The following is a 20,774-nucleotide window of genomic DNA, read 5'->3' on the forward strand; positions in this document are numbered from 1 at the left end:
ATTATCTTCACTTTATTGAAAAACCCTGATGTTGCTAAGAAACCTGATGACTGGCAACAGTAGCATACCTACATCATGTGAAGACAGTCAGTGGGGCAATTCTGCATAAGGTATTTGATTGAATAAATCATCACTGCAACAACTTGCATCTCTCAATTCAACAAACCGTTCAGTACCTATTTGGAAAATCTCTAGTTGCACGTCTTGTATGTCTTTACACTCCAGTGTGGCATTACCGCCACGACAGTAGGTGGCGGTAATGCGCATTTTCAGTTGGTTTGCAAACATTACAACAAAAAAAAACCACAACACTACAGCAGAATCAAAAAGGTGAAGAAGAAAATAGGAAGTAGTCGACGAGAAGCTAGCTAGCATGTTTAATATTTAGCTTAGTTGCTTCACTTCAGAATACAGTACTAACTCATTAACAATCTCTTGAACGGATTGTAGCTGTCTTGTCATTGACTACGTGTTGTTGTTGTTGGTACGTGGGTAGGACAATATGAGCGGAGAGAGAGAAACGTTGTTGGATGGAATCGAACAGAGTTTGTGGAATTTAACCGAGAACAATTTACGTTACCTGTGTGAACGGTGTGGAATAGCTGGTCAAGATGGCCTCGACGTTAAAGGGAAGAATTATCGCTCGTTGCGTCGTAAAATAGAAGAATATTGTGAAAGTGATGATTTAATGAAATTAGAGGACCAGGGAATGTCTTGGTTACTCCAACTGCAAAACGACATCAAAACGATACAACGAGATGCTATCCTCAGGCAGTCAGCGCAAGTGGACACACTGGACGGCACCGAGCCAAGCAGAACCGAGAACGAGGGGGGCGCTGAGAGCTCGACAGACCCGGATCCAGAGAGACACATACCGCCAGAACGGAGGGAGAACGTGAGTGATGGGAGTATTAAATCCCAGTCACGGAGACTTCACAGTTACTGGCCAGATAATTATTAAAGTAGATCAGAAAACAGATACAGATTAGCTCAGCTTCAGTAGCCTAGAATCGCAGGCTATTTAGCCCGATCTAGGATCAGTTTAGCCTTTTGGATCATAACGAATGAATTATGTACATGAGGGGGGTGGGACCTGATCGTAGATCAGCACCCATACTCTGAGACGATTTATTAATATATAGGCCCAGATCCTTATTACTTTAAGACTACACTGACACACACTCTATTTTGTACTGTAGGACTCAGAAGACCCATCGTCCAGACAGTCCCCACCCAGTTCTTCAGAACCCCAACTCTCGACGTCATCACCGGGTCCCGACAGCAACCATGGTGACCAGAGGTCAAAACTGGGTAGTCTGCGGATAGTTCTACAAAAAGTTGTTGTCGTCAAGGAGGAGGAAGACGACTGGGATTGTTGTGTTGCAGGTAAGTGATTAGATGTGTTGAGATGAGATGTACTTTAATGTCCATTAACTTAGAGCACTTTGTGTTAGTTTTTGTGTTAGTGCTGGATGGAACGAAAGACTGCACAGTCTGTAGATAATTAAGCCTTGGGACAGGATGTACAAGTACACCCACTGGACAGGACATTATTCCCCGGGACCAAATGAAGAATAACAACATGAGCTGGACTCACTTGCCTCTGTTCCTTATTCTCTCCCATCTCTGTCCCACAGGTGAGAGTCCCAACCAACCGTCTGCCAGTGAATATAGTCCCTCTTCATCGGAAGAACCAGAACATTCCGAATCCGAAGATCCTGAACATTCCGAATACGAAGATCCTGAACATTCCGAATCAGAAGAACCTGAACAACGACGAGCGAAACGCAAAACTAAGACTCACAGCTGCCTAGCGTGTGGGAGGAAGTTTGTCTCCTTGTACACACTAAGGAGACACCAGAACAGGACACACACAGGAGAGGAGACGGAGAACAGGACACACACAGGAGAGGAGACAGAGAAGAGAAAAAGACAGAGTCCTGCTTCAGGAGAACCTGAACAACAGAAGAGAAAATGGGGAGTCAGGAAGACCCACTCCTGCCCCGAGTGTGGGAGACACTGCCCATCGTTATCAGCACTGAAGGTCCACCAGAGAATCCACACTGGAGAGAAGCCTTACCTCTGCTCTGAGTGTGGGAAGGGCTTCACTTATCAAAGTAGCTTGAGATTACACCAGAAGAAAGACTCCGCCGACAAGGTGACCTGCTGCTGTGGACAAGAGTTCTCCTCAAAGTGCGTTCTGGAGGTTCACTTGAAGACGGACACGGGAGCCAAGCCTTACACCTGCTGTGTGTGTGGCAAAGGGTTCGGTAAAAAAGAACGGCTGAAAGAACACCAGCGATCTCACACAGGAGAGATGCCTTACTCTTGCTCGTTCTGTGGCAAGGGTTACTACCAAAAACCGGCTTGGAAAGCCCACGAGCGAACGCACACCGAGGAGAAGCCCCTGTGCTCCGTGTGCGGACGGACCTTCTCTAACAAGACTACGTTAAAAGTCCACCAGCGAACACACACAGGAGAGAAGCCTTTCCTCTGCTCTGAGTGTGGCAAGGGCTTCCTCAGTAAAGCATACCTGACGACCCACCAGCGATTCAACTGTTCCGGGGGAGAAGAACGACGGCGTGCGAAGAGGTTTCACAAGTGTCCGGACTGTGGGAAGGAGTTCACACAAGCAAACAAACTGGAGAGACACATGAGAACACACACAGGAGAGAGGCCTTACCAGTGCTCTGTGTGTGGGATGAGGTTCAACCAGAAAGGGAATCTCAAAACGCATTTTAAAGTGCACACGGGTGAGTGTTCTCCTTTACCGTTAATACATCCTGACTAGCTAGCTACTATTAACTGTCAGTGATCCAAACCATGTTGTTTTTAAAACAATAATCTCATTCACACCTTAACAATAACATTGTTGCATGTTGCATTGGTTGAGTCCCAGACGACACCCTATTCATCTATAGTGCACTACTTTTGACCAGGGCCCATATGGGCCCACTGAGTTTCCCTGTGTCTGTCTATACAGGAGTGGATCCCAGTTTAGTGGCTGACATGGAGACTCCCTCTGAACAACCTCGGGACAACAGACGTAAAGCTGGGAGGCCACAACGCTGCCTCCATCAGCATGACGAGGAGGGAACCCAAAACCTACCGGCACCACAAACCCACCACCTCCCGGCACCACAGAGGGAGGGAACCCAAAACCTACCGGCGCCACAAACCCACCACCTCCCGGCACCACAGAGGGAGGGAACACAAAACCTACCGGCTCCACAAACCCACCACCTCCCGGCACCACAGAGGGAGGGAACCCAAAACCTACCGGCACCACAAACCCACCACCTACCGGCACCACAGAGGGAGGGAACATCCCACCACATCTCGGCACCACAGAAACCCACCATGTCCCCCAGGGGAGAAAAACACTATCTCTGCCCTGAATGTGGCAAGACTTACACCCGGGAATACGACCTCCGAGTCCACCTCAGAACGCACACAGGAGAGCGACCGTACCAGTGCGATGAATGCGGAAAGACCTTTGTTCGGAAACAAGGGCTCCGTCAACACCGGCGGTCACACGCTCCCAAGCCCATGGGACCGACCCGTCAGTTAGGCAGACCCGTCAGCATGGGTTCCAGTAGCAGGAGACCGAACCAGTCACCCAGGATGGGAAGCTCCAAGCAGCAGTTGTCCAGGGTTGATAAAGCCACGCCTCCGTTCTCTAGTGTAGAGAGACCCATGCCCTTCCACACAGTGGAGAGACCCATGCCTTTACATCGAGTGGAGAGACCCATGCCGTTACCAGACATGGAGAGAGAACACTGGCAGTACTGGCATCTTTAAACTCCACGGCTATGGTCTGCATCCTATTCCCTATGTAGTGCACTGCTTTTGACCAGGGCTCATGGGGGAGGGGGGGGGGGTTCTGGACCAAATGTGTAGTGTACTATAAATGGAATAGGGTGCCATTTTGGACATTGCATGTCTCTCATGACTAAAACAGAACTGTTATTTTTGCTTCCGTGTGTGTGTGTGTGTGTGTTGTTGCTTCCTCATTTATGGGTCAGTATAATAATCGTTACCACTGAGCGAGATAATCTTGCCAACTGTAGTTATAGTAACGTACATATTTTTTAAATCAACAAAAAATTAAGCGATTGCATTTTTGTCCATTCTAGTGTTTAATATATATATATATATAAATATGTGTTATTTTACTGATTGAAGCTGTGATGATGCAACAATAAGAATCCACAGAGACGTACGTGTCATAATGCCAGGATCAAACGGTCGGCCCTTTTTCTATATGCCTTATAACATTATAACATTTTGATTTCATTGACAGTATAAGCAGAGATGGCTAAGTTGTCAGAGATGTCATCTGTTGTCTTTACACTTCAACCCGGATGGTGTGTGTGTGTGTGTGGTGTGTGTGTGTGTGTGTGTGTGTGTGTGTGTTGCTTCCTCATCTGTGATCAGTACAATAAAGTCTGCTGTATTGTGTAAGATAATCATTCCAACTGTAGTTGTCGTCCTGTGCATATTTCAAATCAACAAAAATGAAGTGTTTGCATTTTAGTCCTTGTGTTTTTTATATATATATCTTATGTTACTGATTGAAGCGGTCATGATACTAAGAAATCCACAGTGACTTGCATGTCATGATGACATGGACCAATAAATTAACATTGGGAGGGGGGAGGGGGGGGGGCGTATTTCTCTCTTTATTACCTTTACCTATAAAAACATTTAACTTCAGAAACTGTCAGGGAGCTACGTTGAAAGAGACTTGTACTCTTATTATTGTCTTTGTTCTCCCGACCGCATGGGGGCGCTACAGCACAAACACAAGACAACCTCATACCAGAAGTAGGAAGCCAAACTGAGTTCCGACAGTTTACCGAACTTCACTTATAACATCTCATCGTTCAAAAAACACTTTTGCAGAAAGAAAAAAATGTAATGGAAAAGGAAGACCGCAGCTTTTGATTAAATAGCCTCAGGCGTTGGTATTTCTCAGCTTCCATCCAACGAGACTCGAGGTTACGATCAACAACATTGCAAGACATCATTATACATTTTAAACTCAACTAGTTTTCTAGTTATCTCAGGAATTAAATCCCTATGCTATGGACGAGGTAAGAATCAATGTGTGCTCGCCACATCTCTTTTCAGCAATCTGCTCCGCGGTTGCTATACAAAATGTTGTGGCTAGTTAGTAAATCAAGTTGCTCAGTATTTTATAGACTACAGTGAACGGTAGCAACATCAGTATCGTTACTAGCTGACTATGTTGTAGCTCGCTGATATAATGTTTTCTTGTAAGGTAACGTAGCTAGTTAACTAACTAGCTAGATGAATGACAATACAATCAACAGTAGCTGGTGTGTTTTGGTTTGCATTGATTGATATCAAACGTTATTGGTCACATATTGAGCATATTTTATTGCGGGTGTAGCGAAATGCTTGTGTTCCTGGCTCCAACAGTGCATTAATATCTTAACAATTCACAACAACACACACATCTAAAAATCAAAGAATGGAATTAAGAAATGTATAAATATTAGGACGAGCAATGTCGGAGTGGCATTGACTAAATACAGTACAATAGAATACAGTATATACATATGAGATGAGTAAAGCATTGACTAAATACAGTACAATAGAATACAGTATATACATATGAGATGAGTAAAGCATTGACTAAATACAGTAGAATAGAATACAGTATATACATATGAGATGAGTAAAGCATTGACTAAATACAGTAGAATAGAATACAGTATATACATATGAGATGAGTAAAGCATTGACTAAATACAGTAGAATAGAATACAGTATATACATATGAGATGAGTAAAGCATTGACTAAATACAGTAGAATAGAATACAGTATATACATATGAGATGAGTAAAGCATTGACTAAATACAGTAGAATAGAATACAGTATATACATATGAGATGAGTAAAGCATTGACTAAATACAGTAGAATAGAATACAGTATATACATATGAGATGAGTAAAGCATTGACTAAATACAGTAGAATAGAATACAGTATATACATATGAGATGAGTAAAGCATTGACTAAATACAGTAGAATAGAATACAGTATATACATATGAGATGAGTAAAGCAGTATGTAAACATTATTAAAGTGACTAGTGTTCCATTATTAAAGTGGCCAGTGATTCCATGTCTATGTTTGTAGGGCAGCAGCCTCTAAGGTGCAGGGTTGAGTAACCGGTTGGAAGTCATCTAGTGAGGGCTATTTAACAGTCTGATGGCCTTGAGATAGAGGCTGTTTTTCAGCCTACCTGTCCAACTTTGAAGCACCTGTACTGACCTCGCCTTCTGGATGATAGCGGGGTGAACAGGCCGTGGCTCAGGTGGTTGATGTCCTTTATGATTTTTTTGGGCCTTCCTGTGACATCGGGTGCTGTAGGTGTCCTGGAGGGCAGGCAGTGTGCCCCTGATGATGCATTAGGTAGACCACACCACCCTCTGGAGAGCCCTACAGTTGCGGGCGGTGCAGTTGCCGTACCAGGCGGTTATACAGCTCGACAGGATGCTCTCAATTGTGCATCTGTAAAAGTTTGTGAGGGTCTTCGGGACCAAGACAAATGTCTTCAGCCTCCTGAGGTTGAAGAGGCGCTGTTGTGCCTTCTTCCCCACACTGTGTGTGTGTGTGTGTGGACCATTTCAAATGGTCAGGGATGTGTACGCCGAGCGACTTGAAGCTTTCCACTGATAGTTCCTCAACCAGTTCTACTTAACTGGAAACGTTTATTTCATAGAGAAGTTGTATTTTTTTCCATAGCAAACAAAAAAATTGCCTTGCTATTTAGGATGGTGTCATATTGCTAAATCGACATATTAATAATGTAACTAGCTAGTGTGCTGCTAAAACTGCGCTGTCACTCTTCATCATATAGGATTCTGAAGACCCGTCCAGCCCATCTCCATCCTGCTCCACTGAACCCCAACCCACTGTGTCCCCGGGTCCTGACCGGAACCATGGCGACCAGGAGGACAGTAACCATGGTGATCAGAATGACAAACCGCAAGGTCAGGAGAGGGTTACTGTGAGTCTGGACATCAACAGTGAAACACCAACATTTAATATCGTAGTCAAAGAAGAAGAAGAAGACTGGGAACTAGATAATACAGGTGGGTAGCTGGAGCCATGCTAACTTGGGATGGGTCCCAAAGGGAATACTAATCCCTATCTAGTACACTACAGTTGACCAGAATTGCACCCTATTCCCTATATAGTGCACTACTGTTGACCAGAATGGCACCCTATTCCCTATCTAGTGCACTACTGTTGACAAGGGCCCTATTCCCTATCTAGTGCACTACTGTTGACCAGAATGGCACCTTATTCCCTATCTAGTGGACTACTGTTGACCAAAATAGCACCTTATTCCCTATCTCGTCCACTACTCTTGACCAGAATGGCACCTTATTCCCTATCTCGTCCACTACTCTTGACCAGAATGGCACCTTATTCCCTATCTCGTCCACTACTCTTGACCAGAATGGCACCTTATTCCCTATCTCGTCCACTACTCTTGACCAGAACCCTATGGCTATGGTCAAAAGGAGTGCACTTTATAGGGTGCCATTTGGGGAGCTGTCTTGCTTTGCCATCAAACCTGCAACAGGAGAAGCACAGGAGACGTTGTAAAATAAGGGAGAAACCCGGTAGGTCTGCATATGCACACTGAGTCTGACTCAGTCTCACTGACTATCTGTCCTGTCTCATCCCCACAGGAGAGAGTCCCAGCCATCACTCTGAAGCTGGGGAGAGACCCTCTACATCAGGAGAACCTGAGTCTGACTCAGTCTCACTGACTATATCTGTCCTGTCTCATCCCCACAGGAGAGAGTCCCAGCCATCACTCTGAAGCTGGGGAGAGACCCTCTACATCAGGAGAACCTGAGTCTGACTCAGTCTCACTGACTATCTGTCCTGTCTCATCCCCACAGGAGAGAGTCCCAGCCATCACTCTGCAGCCAGGGAGAGACCCTCTACATCAGGAGAACCTGAGTCTGACTCAGTCTCACTGACTATATCTGTCCTGTCTCATCCCCACAGGAGAGAGTCCCAGCCATCACTCTGAAGCTGGAGAGAGACCCTCTACATCAGGAGAACCTGAGTCTGACTCAGTCTCACTGACTATATCTGTCCTGTCTCATCCCCACAGGAGAGAGTCCCAGCCATCACTCTGAAGCTGGGGAGAGACCCTCTACATCAGGAGAACCTGAGTCTGACTCAGTCTCACTGACTATCTGTCCTGTCTCATCCCCACAGGAGAGAGTCCCAGCCATCACTCTGCAGCCGGGGAGAGGCCCTCTACATCAGGAGAACCTGAACAACACCAGATGAAACGCAGAACGAGGCAGAAAAAGACCCACCTATGCCCAGATTGTGGGAAACACTGCCAGACATTATCGGCACTACAAATACACCAGCGAACCCACACAGGAGAGAAGCCTTACGCTTGCTTTGTGTGTAAGAAAACATTCATTATTAGACAAGCTTTGAAAACACACCAGCGAACACACACAGGAGAGAAGCCTTATACCTGCTCTGAGTGTGGGAAGGGCTTCGCTCATCAATGTAGTTTGAGATACCATCAAAAGAGGAATTCTGAACAGATTAAAACAGACCCGAATGAGAAGATGACCTGCTGCTGTGGACAAGAGTTCTCCTCAAAGTGCGTTCTGGAGGTTCACTTGAAGACAGACACGGGAGCCAAGCCTTACACCTGTTGTGTGTGTGGCAAGAGGTTCAATAAAGAATCATTAAAAGAACACCAGCGATCCCACACAGGAGAGATGCCTTACTCTTGCTCTTTCTGTGGCAAGGGTTACTATCACAAACCGGCTTGGAAAGCCCACGAGCGAACGCACACCGAGGAGAAGCCCCTGTGCTCCGTGTGCGGACGGACCTGCTCTAGTAAGTATACGTTAAAAGTCCACGAGCGAACACACACAGGAGAGATGCCTTTCCTCTGCTCTGAGTGTGGCAAGGGCTTCATCAGTAAAGGACTCCTGATGACCCACGAGCGATTCAACTGTTCCGGGGGAGAAGAACGACGGCGAGCGAAGAGGTTTCACAAGTGTCCGGACTGTGGGAAGGAGTTCACACAAGCAAACAAACTGGAGAGACACATGAGAACACATACAGGAGAGAGGCCTTACCAGTGCTCTGTGTGTGGGATGAGGTTCAACCAGAAAGGGAATCTCAAAACGCATTTTAAAGTGCACACGGGTGAGTGTCCTCCTTTACCGTTAATACATCCTGATGGACTACTAGCTACTACTAACTGTCAGTGATCCAACCATGTTGTTTAAAACAACATGAAAACCATGACTTAGTATACTCATCCACACCTTAACAATAACATTGTTGCATCGTGTCTCTCCTTTCTCTCTGTCCGTTTTGTCTGTCATGCAGGCAGGGATCCCAGTTTGCTGCCTGACATGGACATGAGGACGACTTCTTCAGAAGCAGCGAAACAGCCTCTGGACAACAGACATAATGTTGGGAAACCACAACAATTTCTGAATCAGATTGGCGAGGGAACCCACAACCTTCCGGCACCACAAACCCACAACCTTCCGGCACCACAAACCCACAACCTACCGGCACCACAAACCTACAACCTACCGGCACCACAAACCCACAACCAACGGGCACCACAAACCCACAACCATCCGGCACCACAAACCCACAACCTTCCGGCACCACAAACCTACAACCCACCGGCACCACAAACCCACAACCTACCGGCACCACAAACCCACAACCTACCGGCACCACAAACCCACAACCAACGGGCACCACAAACCCACAACCTACCGGCACCACAAACCCACAACCTTCCGGCACCACAAACCCACAACCTACCGGCACCACAAACCCACAACCTACCGGCACCACAAACCCACAACCTACCGGCACCACAAACCCACAACCTACCGGCACCACAAACCCACAACCTACCGGCACCACAAACCTACAACCATTCGGCACCACAACCCCACAACCTCCCGGCACCACAAACCCACCACCTCCCGGGACCACAAACCCACCACCTCCCGGCACCACAAACCCACCAAATCCCGGCACTACAAACCCACAACCTACCGGCACCACAAACCCACAACCTCCCGGCAGCGCAGAGGGAGGGAAGCCACCACCTCTCTGCAGCGCAGAGGGAGGGAAGCCACCACCTCCCGGCACCACAGAAACCCACCATGTCCCCCAGGGGAGAAAAACACTATCTCTGCCCTGAATGTGGCAAGACTTACACCCGGGAATACGACCTCCGAGTCCACCTCAGAACGCACACAGGAGAGAGACCGTACCAGTGTTATGACTGCGGGAAGGCCTACGTCCGGAAAAACAATCTCCAACAACACCGGCGGTCACATGCTCCCAAGCCCATAGGACCGACCCGCCATTTAGGCAGACCACCCAGGGTGGGCTCTAGTAGTGGAAGGTCCAACCAGTCACCCAGGGTGGGCTCTAGTAGTGGAAGGTCCAACCAACCACCCAGGGTAGGAAGAGCTAAGCAAAAAATGCATACATCAATGTAAATATGAGAGACTCATGCCCTTACCGCAGATGGAGAGAGGACACTGGCAGTGCTGGCACCTTTAAACACGGGGCTGGGTCCATATCAACATCCCAAATGGCACCCTATTCCCTATATAGTGCACTACTTTTGACCAAGGCCCATATGGGAACCTTTTAAGGGCTCTGCTGAAATGCAGTGCACTATATAGGGAATAGGGTGCTATTTTGGACACTCACAATGCCTCTTATGACTACAGAATCGTTATTCTTTCTGGTGTGTGCGCGCGCGTCTGTATGCACGCATGTATTTGTGTGTGTGTGTTGTTGTGATCAGTACAATACAGTCCACTGTGCTGTGTAAGATAATCATACTATGTAATCCTGTGCATTGTATTTCTTGTTTATTTTATATATCTTATTTTACTTATTGAAGCTATCATGATACTAAGAAATGTCATATAACGCCATGGTCCAATAAATGAACATTTGGGGAAAAAACATCTCTCCTTTATTACACCTTATCCAGGGCACGATACACCGACGTCACAGATGCGCGACTCTTTCGGGTGGCAGTAAGGAAGCCATCGCGCGATCTGCCCTCATAGCCTAGATTTACGTTTTTATTACTTCTAAACAAAATAAACGTTTTGGTGTTCTTATAGGCTTACAATTATGTTTTGATTATTTCTTTAACAGTCGCTAAGATTATATTTGGTTGTGATCTTAGCAAAATTACTATTTTTGGATGTAGCAGTTGTTAGCTAGAATGCTAACGCTCATTGATTATAACCTGTCGCAAAATCTAGCCAAAAGAGACATTTTACTGGTTTAAGTTGAAGTGTTTAAGTATAATGCAGTTGATTTGTGATGATGACACAAACACTAAATTAATCAGGACATTCATATGACCCTTAAAATCCATGTATAATCCAAAAGTAGTGTGAAATGCACTCATAAGCAACATGTAAATAGATGCTTTTTTTTGCTGGCGTTCTATAAGAACTCCCTCTTGTTCTATAACAACTCCCTCTTGTTCTATAACAACTCCCTCTTGTTCTATAACAACTCCCTCTTGTTCTATAACAACTCCCTCTTGTTCTATAACAACTCCCTCTTGTTCTATAACAACTCCCTCGTTCTATAACAACTCCCTCTTGTTCTATAACAACTCCCTCTTGTTCTATAACAACTCCCTCTTGTTCTATAACAACTCCCTCTTGTTCTATAACAACTCCCTCTTGTTCTATAACAACTCCCTCTTTTTCTATAACAACTCCCTCTTTTTCTATAACAACTCCCTCTTGTTCTTTAACAACTCCCCCTTGTTCTTTAACAACTCCCTCTTGTTCTTTAACAACTCCCTCTTGTTCTTCCACCAACTTGCGCACGTCGCCCTCGTGCGGCAATGTTTTCAACCAGAAAGGGGTCTCTATAAAACATTTAAATTCAGAAGTGGTCAAATAGCTACAGGTAACTGCCAGAATAAAGGAAACACCAATATAAGGCGTCTTCTTTATAGGACGCTGGGTCAACACGATCAGTTAGAACATCTTCAATGCACCTTGGCATAAATTCTACACGTGTCTGGACCTCTATTGGAGGGATGTGACACCATTCTTACACGAGAAATTACATCATATTTTGTTTTGTTGATGGTGGAAAACACTGGCTCTGGTCTTGCTGCAGAATCTCCCATACGTGTTCAACTGAGTTGAGATCTGGTGACTGAGACGGCCATGGCATATGGTTTACATTGTTTTCATGCTCATCAAACCCTTCAGTGACCACTAGTGCTCTGTGGATGAGCTAATTGTAATTCTCGGAAGTCACTGCCATCAGCATTTAAATGATTCACCATAGGTTTCAGCCAGGGTTCTCCAACCTTGTTCCTGGAGAGCAACCCTCCTATAGGTTTTCACTCCAACCCCAGTTGTAACTAACCAGATTCAGCTCATCAACAAGCTAATTATTAGAATCAGCTCATCAACCAGCTAATTATTAGAATCAGGTGCGCTACCTGAAGGTTGTAGCAAAAACCTACAGTACGGAACAGTGTTGGAGAGGCCTGGTTTAAACCGACAAGATGGAACAGTGTTGGAGAGGCCTGATTTAAACCTACAAGAGGGAACAGTGTTGGAGAGGCCTGCTTTAAACCTACAAGAGGGAACAGTGTTGGAGAGGCCTGGTTTAAACCGACAAGACAGAACAGTGTTGGAGAGGCCTGCTTTAAACCGACAAGACAGAACAGTGTTGGAGAGGCCTGCTTTAAACCGACAAGACAGAACAGTATTGGAGAGGCCTGCTTTAAACCGACAAGACAGAACAGTGTTGGAGAGGCCTGCTTTAAACCGACAAGACAGAACAGTATTGGAGAGGCCTGCTTTAAACCGACAAGACAGAACAGTGTTGGAGAGGCCTGATTTAAACCGACAAGACAGAACAGTGTTGGAGAGGCCTGCTTTAAACCTACAAGAGGGAACAGTGTTGGAGAGGCCTGGTTTAAACCTACAGGAAGGAACAGTGTTGGAGAGGCCTGGTTTAAACCTACAGGACGGTAGCTCCCCAGGAACAGGGTTAGAGAGCCCTGGTTTAAACCTACAGGACGGAACAGTGTTGGAGAGGCCTGGTTTAAACCTACAGCACGGTAGCTCCCCAGGAACAGTGTTGGAGAGCCCTGGTTTAAACCTACAGGACGGTAGCTCCCCAGGAACAGGGTTAGAGAGCCCTGGTTTAAACCTACAGGACGGAACAGGGTTGGAGAGCCCTGGTGTAAACCTACAGGACTGTAGCTCCCCAGGAACAGGGTTGGAGAGCCCTGGTGTAAACCTACAGGACTGTAGCTCCCCAGGAACAGGGTTGGAGAGCGCTGGTTTAAACCTACAGGATGGTAGCTCCCCAGGAACATTGTTGGAGAGCCCTGGTTTAAACCTACAGGACGGTAGCTCCAGGAACACCTGGTTTAAGGTGATCACTCAAAATGGCTGTAAGGAGGGACGAGTGTTTGCAGGTATTTCTTTCCTATCAATTAAGACAGAGATCCTTACTAATGAGGGACCTTTATTTGTCAATCAAGTACAAGGGTGGAGCGAAAACCTGCAGACACTCGGCCCTCCGCGGAATGAGTTTGATACGTGCTCTAAGGCAGCGTTTCCCAAAACCATGCCAGGAACAAGCATCCTACATCATAACATCATTTGTATCCCTCATTTCCTCAAGAGTTTCACTCCCAACACTCAGACATATTTTGACAACATATTTGTATTTAGTGAGTCTGCCAGATCAGAGGCAGTAGGAATGACCAGGGATGTTAGCTTGATACATGCGTGTCTTGAACCATTTTCCTGTCATGCTAAGCATTCTAAATGTAATGAGTACTTTTGGGTGTTAGGGAAAATATATGGAGTAAAAAGTCCATGATTTGGAGTAAAATGTGGTAAAATATGTAAAGTACAGACCCCCCCCCCCCAAAAAAAAACTACTTATGTAATACTTCAAAGTATTTACACTTAATTAAGTACGTTGCACCACTGCAAGAGATCTGTAATCAATTTGCCTTTAACTTCCAGACCGCATGTCGGCGCTAAACCGGAAGTAGGAAGCCAACGAAAGTTTGACAGTTTATTTACCCGTTTATTTAAATGTAAACAATGTAACGTTAGCATTGCTATTTGAAAAAAAGAATACAGTAACTTTCGATTAAATATTCTCAGGTGTTGGTATTTCCCAGCCTACATCCGACGAGACGCGAGGTTACGACCAACAGCATTGGCAGTCATCATAAGTTAAAACTAAACTAGAAGTATATCTAATTTATCAGTTAGCTAGCTAGCTCAGGGATTGATTTACAATGGAAGAGGTAGTAATCTGAACGTGTGCTAGCCACATCACTTTTCTGCTCTGCAAACTGCTCGTTTGTTGCTATACCAAATGGTGCAAGTCAAGTTGCTCAACGCATGCTAGTAACAGCAGTACTAGCTAGCTACGTTTTTGTTGCTTGATGATGCGACTTTGTTTTCTAGTAGGCATCTACCGTTAGCTAACTGGCCAGCGCTAGCTAGCTAGGTGAATGAAAATACAATAAATTAGCTGCTGTAATTTGGTTTGCAAGTATTTTTAGTTTGAACGGTTTCTTTACTGAGAAATGGTCATTTCTATAACAAGCAGAGACATTGCCTTGCTGTTAAGGATGGTGTCATATTGCTTAGTCCATCTTTCATAATGTAGCTTGTTGTGAAAACTCCGCTGTCACTCTTCATCATATAGGACCCGTCCAGCCCGTCTCCACCCTGCTCCACTAAACCCCAACCCACGGTGTCCCCGGGTCATGAAAGTAACCATGGCGACCAGGAGGACAGTAACCACGGTGATCAGAAAGGCACACCGCAGGGTCAGGAGAGGGTTACTGTGAGTCTGGACATCAACAGTGAAACACCAACATTTAATATCGTAGTCAAAGAAGAAGAAGACTGGGAACTAGATAATACAGGTGAGTAGCTGGAGCCATGCTAACTTGGGATGGGTCCCAAAGGGAATACTAATCCCTATCTACTACACTGCTCTCTATGGTCCATCGGGCTCTAATCAAAAGTGGTGCACTATATAGGGAATAGGGTGGCATGATTTGGGACTCAGTCTTGTGTGTTGCCATAAATATGAGAATGGGAGTAGCATGGGAGGTGGTGTAAAACAATGGAGAAACGCAGTAGGTATGTACAATAAACTCAGTCCCAGCCATCACTCTGCAGGCGAGGAGATGCCCTCTACATCAGGAGAACCTGAGTCTGACTCAGTCTCACTGACTATCTGTCCTGTCTCATCCCCACAGGAGAGAGTCCCAGCCATCACTGCAGCCGGGGAGACCCTCTACATCAGGAGAGCCTGACTCATTCTCACTGACTATCTGTCCTGTCTCATCCCCACAGGAGAGAGTCCCAGCCATCACTCTGCAGCCGGGGAGAGACCCTCTACATCAGGAGAACCTGAGTCTGACTCAGTCTCACTGACTATCTGTCCTGTCTCATCCCCACAGGAGAGAGTCCTAGCCATCACTCTGCAGCCAGGGAGAGACCCTCTATATCAGGAGAACCTGAACAACACCAGATGAAACGCAGAACGAGGCAGAAAAAGACCCACCCATGCCCAGATTGTGGGAAACACTGCCAGACATTATTGGCGCTACAAATACACCAGCGAACCCACACAGGAGAGAAGCCTTATACCTGCTCTGAGTGTGGGAAGGGCTTCACCTATCAATGTAGTTTGAGATGCCACCACCAGAAGAAACATTCTGAACAGATTAAAACCGAACCGGATGACAAGATTGGCTGTTGTTGTGGACAAGAGTTCTCTTCCAAGAATGTTCTGGAGGTTCACTTGAAGACAAACACTGGAGACAAGCCTTACACCTGCTGTGTGTGTAAGAAGACCTTTACTCATAAAGCATTACTGAAAGTACACCAGCGATCCCACACAGGAGAGAAGCCTTTCTCTTGCTCTCTGTGTGAGAAGAGTTTTACTCAAAAAGGAAATTTGACAACGCACGAGAAGTCGCACGCCGGAGAGAAACATCCTTGCTCAGTCTGTGGAAAGAGTTTCACTCAGAAAGGCTATCTGAAGATTCATCAGCGGCTTCACTGTTCTGAAGGGGAGTTGAGTTCCTCTGTATCAAGAGCACTTGAACACCGACAGAGGAGAGCTAAGGCGACTCACAGATGCCCAGACTGTGGGAAGGAGTTCCCTCAAACATATTACCTGGACCGACACATGAGAACACACACAGGAGAGAGGCCTTACCAGTGCTCTGTGTGTGGGATGAGTTTCACGCAGAAAGGAAATTTAAAAACGCATCAGAAAGTGCACACTGGTGAGAACACGTTATGCTGTCATTGATTTATTATTATTATTATTGATTAATCATGATTGATGACGACAGCCTACACGCCTAACAGCTTCATATTTAGCACGTTGCATGTAAAACATTAATGGAAGTGGTAGGACCCTGGTTTGCAAGCTACAAATAGTGTGTGGGCTATAGAGTGAAAAAATATATGAAATGGCATTAAAACAAATAGGAAATAGGGTATCTGAAACGGTTCAGATTTGCACACTGTTTCTTTCCCACAGGAGATTATCCCAGCTCCTGGTCCACTGGTGAGGGGAGTCCCTGTACATCGGGAGAAGCTGAACAACACCAGGAGAACCAGGCGGACGTCACATCTCACGGCTGCCTCGTGTGCGGCGAGGAACACTCTAACCTCCCAGAACTACACAAACACATGAGATCTCACTCGGGAGAAAAGTGCCTCGTCTGCCCTGTGTGTGGCAAGACTTACCCCAGAGAATTTGACCTCAAAGTCCACCTCAGAACACACACAGGTGAGAAACCCCACAAGTGCATTGAATGCGACAAGAGCTTTGTTCGTAAACAAGGGCTCCGGCAGCACCAGAGGACACATGACGCCAAGCCCATCGGACCGACCCGCCAGTTAGGCAGGCCAAAGCACTTAACCAGGGCTCAAATGTCCAAGAAAGTGCCAAAGATGGAGAGTGATACGGAGATGCAGGACTGCCAGTACTATGACAATTAGCCGCGACTTTGAGTTCTTCTTCTCGCTGAAGCTGTGTCTGTGTTGTCACCATCTCTGATCAGTTAGATAATCATGCTAACGCTCACTCATCTCATCAATCAACATATTATGAGCAACAAAAAGGGGGGGCCAATTTTTCATCAATGCTGTGATGGTGCTAAGAAATCAACCTTGTAGCCCACTTGTGAAATGTTCCTCACTGAGAATAACCATGTCATGATTAATAAAGTAGCATTCTGGTTATGGTTCCTGTTTTCTTTCCCTCCAGCTCAGATGGTGGCAGTAATGTCCAGGCAGGAGAGGACCTGAAGGACACAAGGAAGTAGTAATGTAGCTAGCTAAGCTAACGTTGGATAAGCGGTTGTTTACGTTCTCACTTCACTGACTAACGTTAGCTTGCAACTTGCTAGCGTAACCTTTCTTTGAGCTGAACGCAACAAGGAAAGAACAACATTTTTGTTCTTCGTAGCAAAGCCAGCAACGGTGGATTAACGCAGGCACAGCGTACTTCTCGAGATAATTTCGAGTTCATTCACAATGCAGGAGGTTAGCTAACGTCAGCTAGGTAGCTAACTAGTTGGAGCCATAGATATCCTATTAAATTACAAGAGGGGGGCTACGCCATAAACCCTCAAAGTTCCATAGTGGAGCCAAAATGGCAGCCATCTTGGTCAGGGAGAAATACAAAACCAGTCTAATTGGTGTGAACGGCAGTAGGTGATGCATTTCCTGCTTTTACAGATGCGGAAAAATAAAAGTAAGGCATGTGATGTATCAGAAATTGTGTCATAAATTACATTCAACCTAAAAATATTGGTTATAAAATTATAAATACCTGTTATACTCAGGTATATGTCTCAGCCTCCAGTATTTATGCTGCAGTAGTTTATGTGTCGGGGGGGCTAGGGTCAGTGTGTTATATCTGGAGTACTTCTCGGAGGACCTGAGCCCTAGGACCATGCCCCAGGATTACCTGACATGATGACTCCTTGCTGTCCCCAGTCCACCTGGCCGTGCTGGGTTTTAGGCTGGGTTTGGTTTGAGATATCAGCTGATGTACGAAGGGCTATATAAATACATTTGATTTATACAGGTTTTATACAAATGCTCTGTATAAATTGTCTCTAAAATATATGCAAACAGACCATAAATGTCTCCATTTCTTTTTATTGGAAAGCTGTGACTGCTATTATATCATACAATATTAGTACTTGTTGCATTTACAAGTTATCTAGTTCATTTAAACAACTGATGTAATCATTCCTGTAGATACAGAGATCCTATTCAATTAGTTTAGGTGAGATTCTACATGTTATTCTGTGTGTATCTCACAGAGATCCTATTCAATTAGATTAGGTGAGATTCTGCATGTTATTCTGGGTGAAACTCACAGAGATCCTATTCAATTAGATTAGGTGAGATTCTGCATGTTATTCTGGGTGAAACTCACAGAGATCCTATTCAATTAGATTAGGTGAGATTCTACATGTTATTCTGTGTGTATCTCACAGAGATCCTATTCAATTAGATTAGGTGAGATTCTACATGTTATTCTGTGTATCTCACAGAGATCCTATTCAATTAGATTAGGTGAGATTCTACATGTTATTCTGTGTGTATCTCACAGAGATCCTATTCAATTAGATTAGGTGAGATTCTACATGTTATTCTGTGTGTATCTCACAGAGATCCTATTCAATTAGATTAGGTGAGATTCTACATGTTATTCTGTGTGTATCTCACAGAGATCCTATTCAATTAGATTAGGTGAGATTCTACATGTTATTCTGTGTGTATCTCACAGAGATCCTATTCAATTAGATTAGGTGAGATTCTACATGTTATTCTGTGTGTATCTCACAGAGATCCTATTCAATTAGATTAGGTGAGATTCTACATGTTATTCTGTGTGTATCTCACAGAGATCCTATTCAATTAGATTAGGTGAGATTCTACATGTTATTCTGTGTGTAATTCACAGAGATCCTATTCAATTAGATTATGTGATATTCTGCATGTTATTCTGTGTGTATCTCACAGAGATCCTATTCAATTAGTTTAGGTGAGATTCTACATGTTATTCTGTGTGTATCTCACAGAGATCCTATTAGATTAGGTGAGATTCTACATGTTATTCTGTGTATCTCACAGAGATCCTATTCAATTAGTTTAGGTGAGATTCTACATGTTATTCTGTGTATCTCACAGAGATCCTATTCAATTAGTTTAGGTGAGATTCTACATGTTATTCTGTGTGTAATTCACAGAGATCCTATTCAATTAGATTAGGTGGGATTCTGCATGTTATTCTGTGTGTAACTCACAGAGATCCTATTCAATTAGATTAGGTGAGATTCTGCATGTTATTCTGGGTGAAACTCACAGAGATCCTATTCAATTAGATTAGGTGAGATTCTGCATGTTATTCTGGGTGTAAGAACCTGTGATGGAAACCATGACCGCTAGACTGTAAATCAGGTTTAGGGTCAATTTGAATTGAAGGCAGTCAATTCAGGAAGTGATTTGAATGGAACAACTTTATTTAAATTTTTTATTCATCTTTTATTTTTCAACTTATTGAGAAGTCATTGAAAATATATGTTTTTTCTTTCAATTATTGAATTGGAATGTCAATTTACATCCTGAAAGGATTGACTTAAACTCAAATTGACCCCAACCCAGGTGTAAGTGGTTGTGAGTGACTGAAAGTCTGGTTTATCACACTTAGTTTAGCACAGCTCAACATTAGTGACGTTACATCATGGAACACTTCGCATCAAAGAAACAACTGCACCGGTACCCCCCTGTATATAGCCTCGCTATTGTTACTTTACTGCTGCTCTTTAATTATTTGGTACATTTTTTTTGTGTGTGTGTATTTTTTCTTAAAACTGCATTGTTGGTTAATAATTAAGGGCTTGTAAGTACGCGTTTCACTGTAAGGTCTACACCTGTTGTATTCGGCGCATGTGACAAATAACATTTGATTTGATTTGACAATGGCAGCACTACTATCTCTGCCCTCTTTCAGAAGTGTGCACTTGGTCACGAACCCCTCATGCATTTAAAGCCATTGGATTGGTGCAAGCATGGCTCGAGGGAGTTTCCACCATATTCCTTTTCCACCAATCCATTCCTTTAAATACATGAGGGGGAGTGCGCGAGTGCACAAGGACAGAGAATCCGAATTTCTTCAGCCATGTTATATTTCCCACCACCTGTTCGTCTGTTACGTGATATATTTTATATTATTTTATAAGAACAAAACTAAGGGCCCCTCTGCACAAAGCTTCTGTTTGGTCATAAAGAATTACGTCAAACAACACATTATTTACTTGCCACCCATTTGAATTGTCTGTATATTATTATTATTTCACCTCATTGATGTTACATATTGTGCCAAGAAATCCAGTGACTTACAGACCACTAGTGACATGTTACTCACTGATCATATGTCCTGATGGAATGAATACAAGAGCATTGTGGGGATAAACATCTTATGTGTTTATTATCTATAAAACATGTGATTTAAGAAACCGTGTCAGTAGGCTACTTAGTATACTGATATATTGTAACAGGCTTTGGACATTGTCTTTCCCATCCAGCCCAGATGATGACAGTACAGGTGCATCCAAGA

The 20,774-nt window shown here is 44.6% G+C and overlaps 3 protein-coding genes across 11 annotated transcripts; all 3 read left to right on the forward strand.

Annotated features, from left to right (window-relative positions):
• The first annotated feature begins 314 nt into the window (after positions 1-314).
• LOC109881749 (oocyte zinc finger protein XlCOF6) lies at positions 315-4,478 on the forward strand. The gene is made up of 4 exons (XM_020473862.2): positions 315-895; positions 1,200-1,386; positions 1,638-2,753; positions 2,984-4,478. The coding sequence occupies exons 1-4, from the start codon at positions 503-505 to the stop codon at positions 3,799-3,801; spliced, it is 2,514 nt and encodes an 837-aa protein (XP_020329451.2). The 5' UTR covers positions 315-502; the 3' UTR covers positions 3,802-4,478.
• Positions 4,479-4,813: 335 nt separating this feature from the next.
• On the forward strand, positions 4,814-11,150 carry LOC116373022 (zinc finger protein 182-like). 5 transcript variants are annotated; one of them, XM_031821715.1, is made up of 4 exons: positions 4,823-5,096; positions 6,895-7,129; positions 8,277-9,239; positions 9,426-11,144. In XM_031821715.1, the coding sequence occupies exons 1-4, from the start codon at positions 5,088-5,090 to the stop codon at positions 10,568-10,570; spliced, it is 2,352 nt and encodes a 783-aa protein (XP_031677575.1). In that variant the 5' UTR covers positions 4,823-5,087; the 3' UTR covers positions 10,571-11,144. The 5 variants fall into 5 exon arrangements, with proteins under 5 accessions (XP_031677579.1, XP_031677578.1, XP_031677575.1 ...); XM_031821719.1 differs by lacking the exon at positions 9,426-11,144 and having other exon boundaries at positions 4,814-5,096; positions 7,952-8,394; XM_031821718.1 differs by lacking the exon at positions 9,426-11,144 and having other exon boundaries at positions 4,816-5,096; positions 7,736-8,394.
• Positions 11,151-14,120: 2,970 nt separating this feature from the next.
• LOC109881747 (zinc finger protein 182-like) lies at positions 14,121-17,380 on the forward strand. Of its 5 annotated transcripts, none has more exons than XM_031821721.1 (4): positions 14,121-14,406; positions 14,814-15,036; positions 15,580-16,413; positions 16,674-17,380. In XM_031821721.1, the coding sequence occupies exons 1-4, from the start codon at positions 14,398-14,400 to the stop codon at positions 17,135-17,137; spliced, it is 1,530 nt and encodes a 509-aa protein (XP_031677581.1). In that variant the 5' UTR covers positions 14,121-14,397; the 3' UTR covers positions 17,138-17,380. The 5 variants fall into 5 exon arrangements, with proteins under 5 accessions (XP_031677581.1, XP_031677583.1, XP_031677584.1 ...); XM_031821723.1 differs by having other exon boundaries at positions 14,121-14,349; XM_031821724.1 differs by having other exon boundaries at positions 14,121-14,331.
• The last annotated feature ends 3,394 nt before the right edge of the window (positions 17,381-20,774 follow it).

Source organism: Oncorhynchus kisutch, unplaced genomic scaffold (genome assembly GCF_002021735.2).
Source record: "Oncorhynchus kisutch isolate 150728-3 unplaced genomic scaffold, Okis_V2 scaffold4011, whole genome shotgun sequence".
Taxonomy (NCBI): domain Eukaryota; kingdom Metazoa; phylum Chordata; class Actinopteri; order Salmoniformes; family Salmonidae; genus Oncorhynchus; species Oncorhynchus kisutch.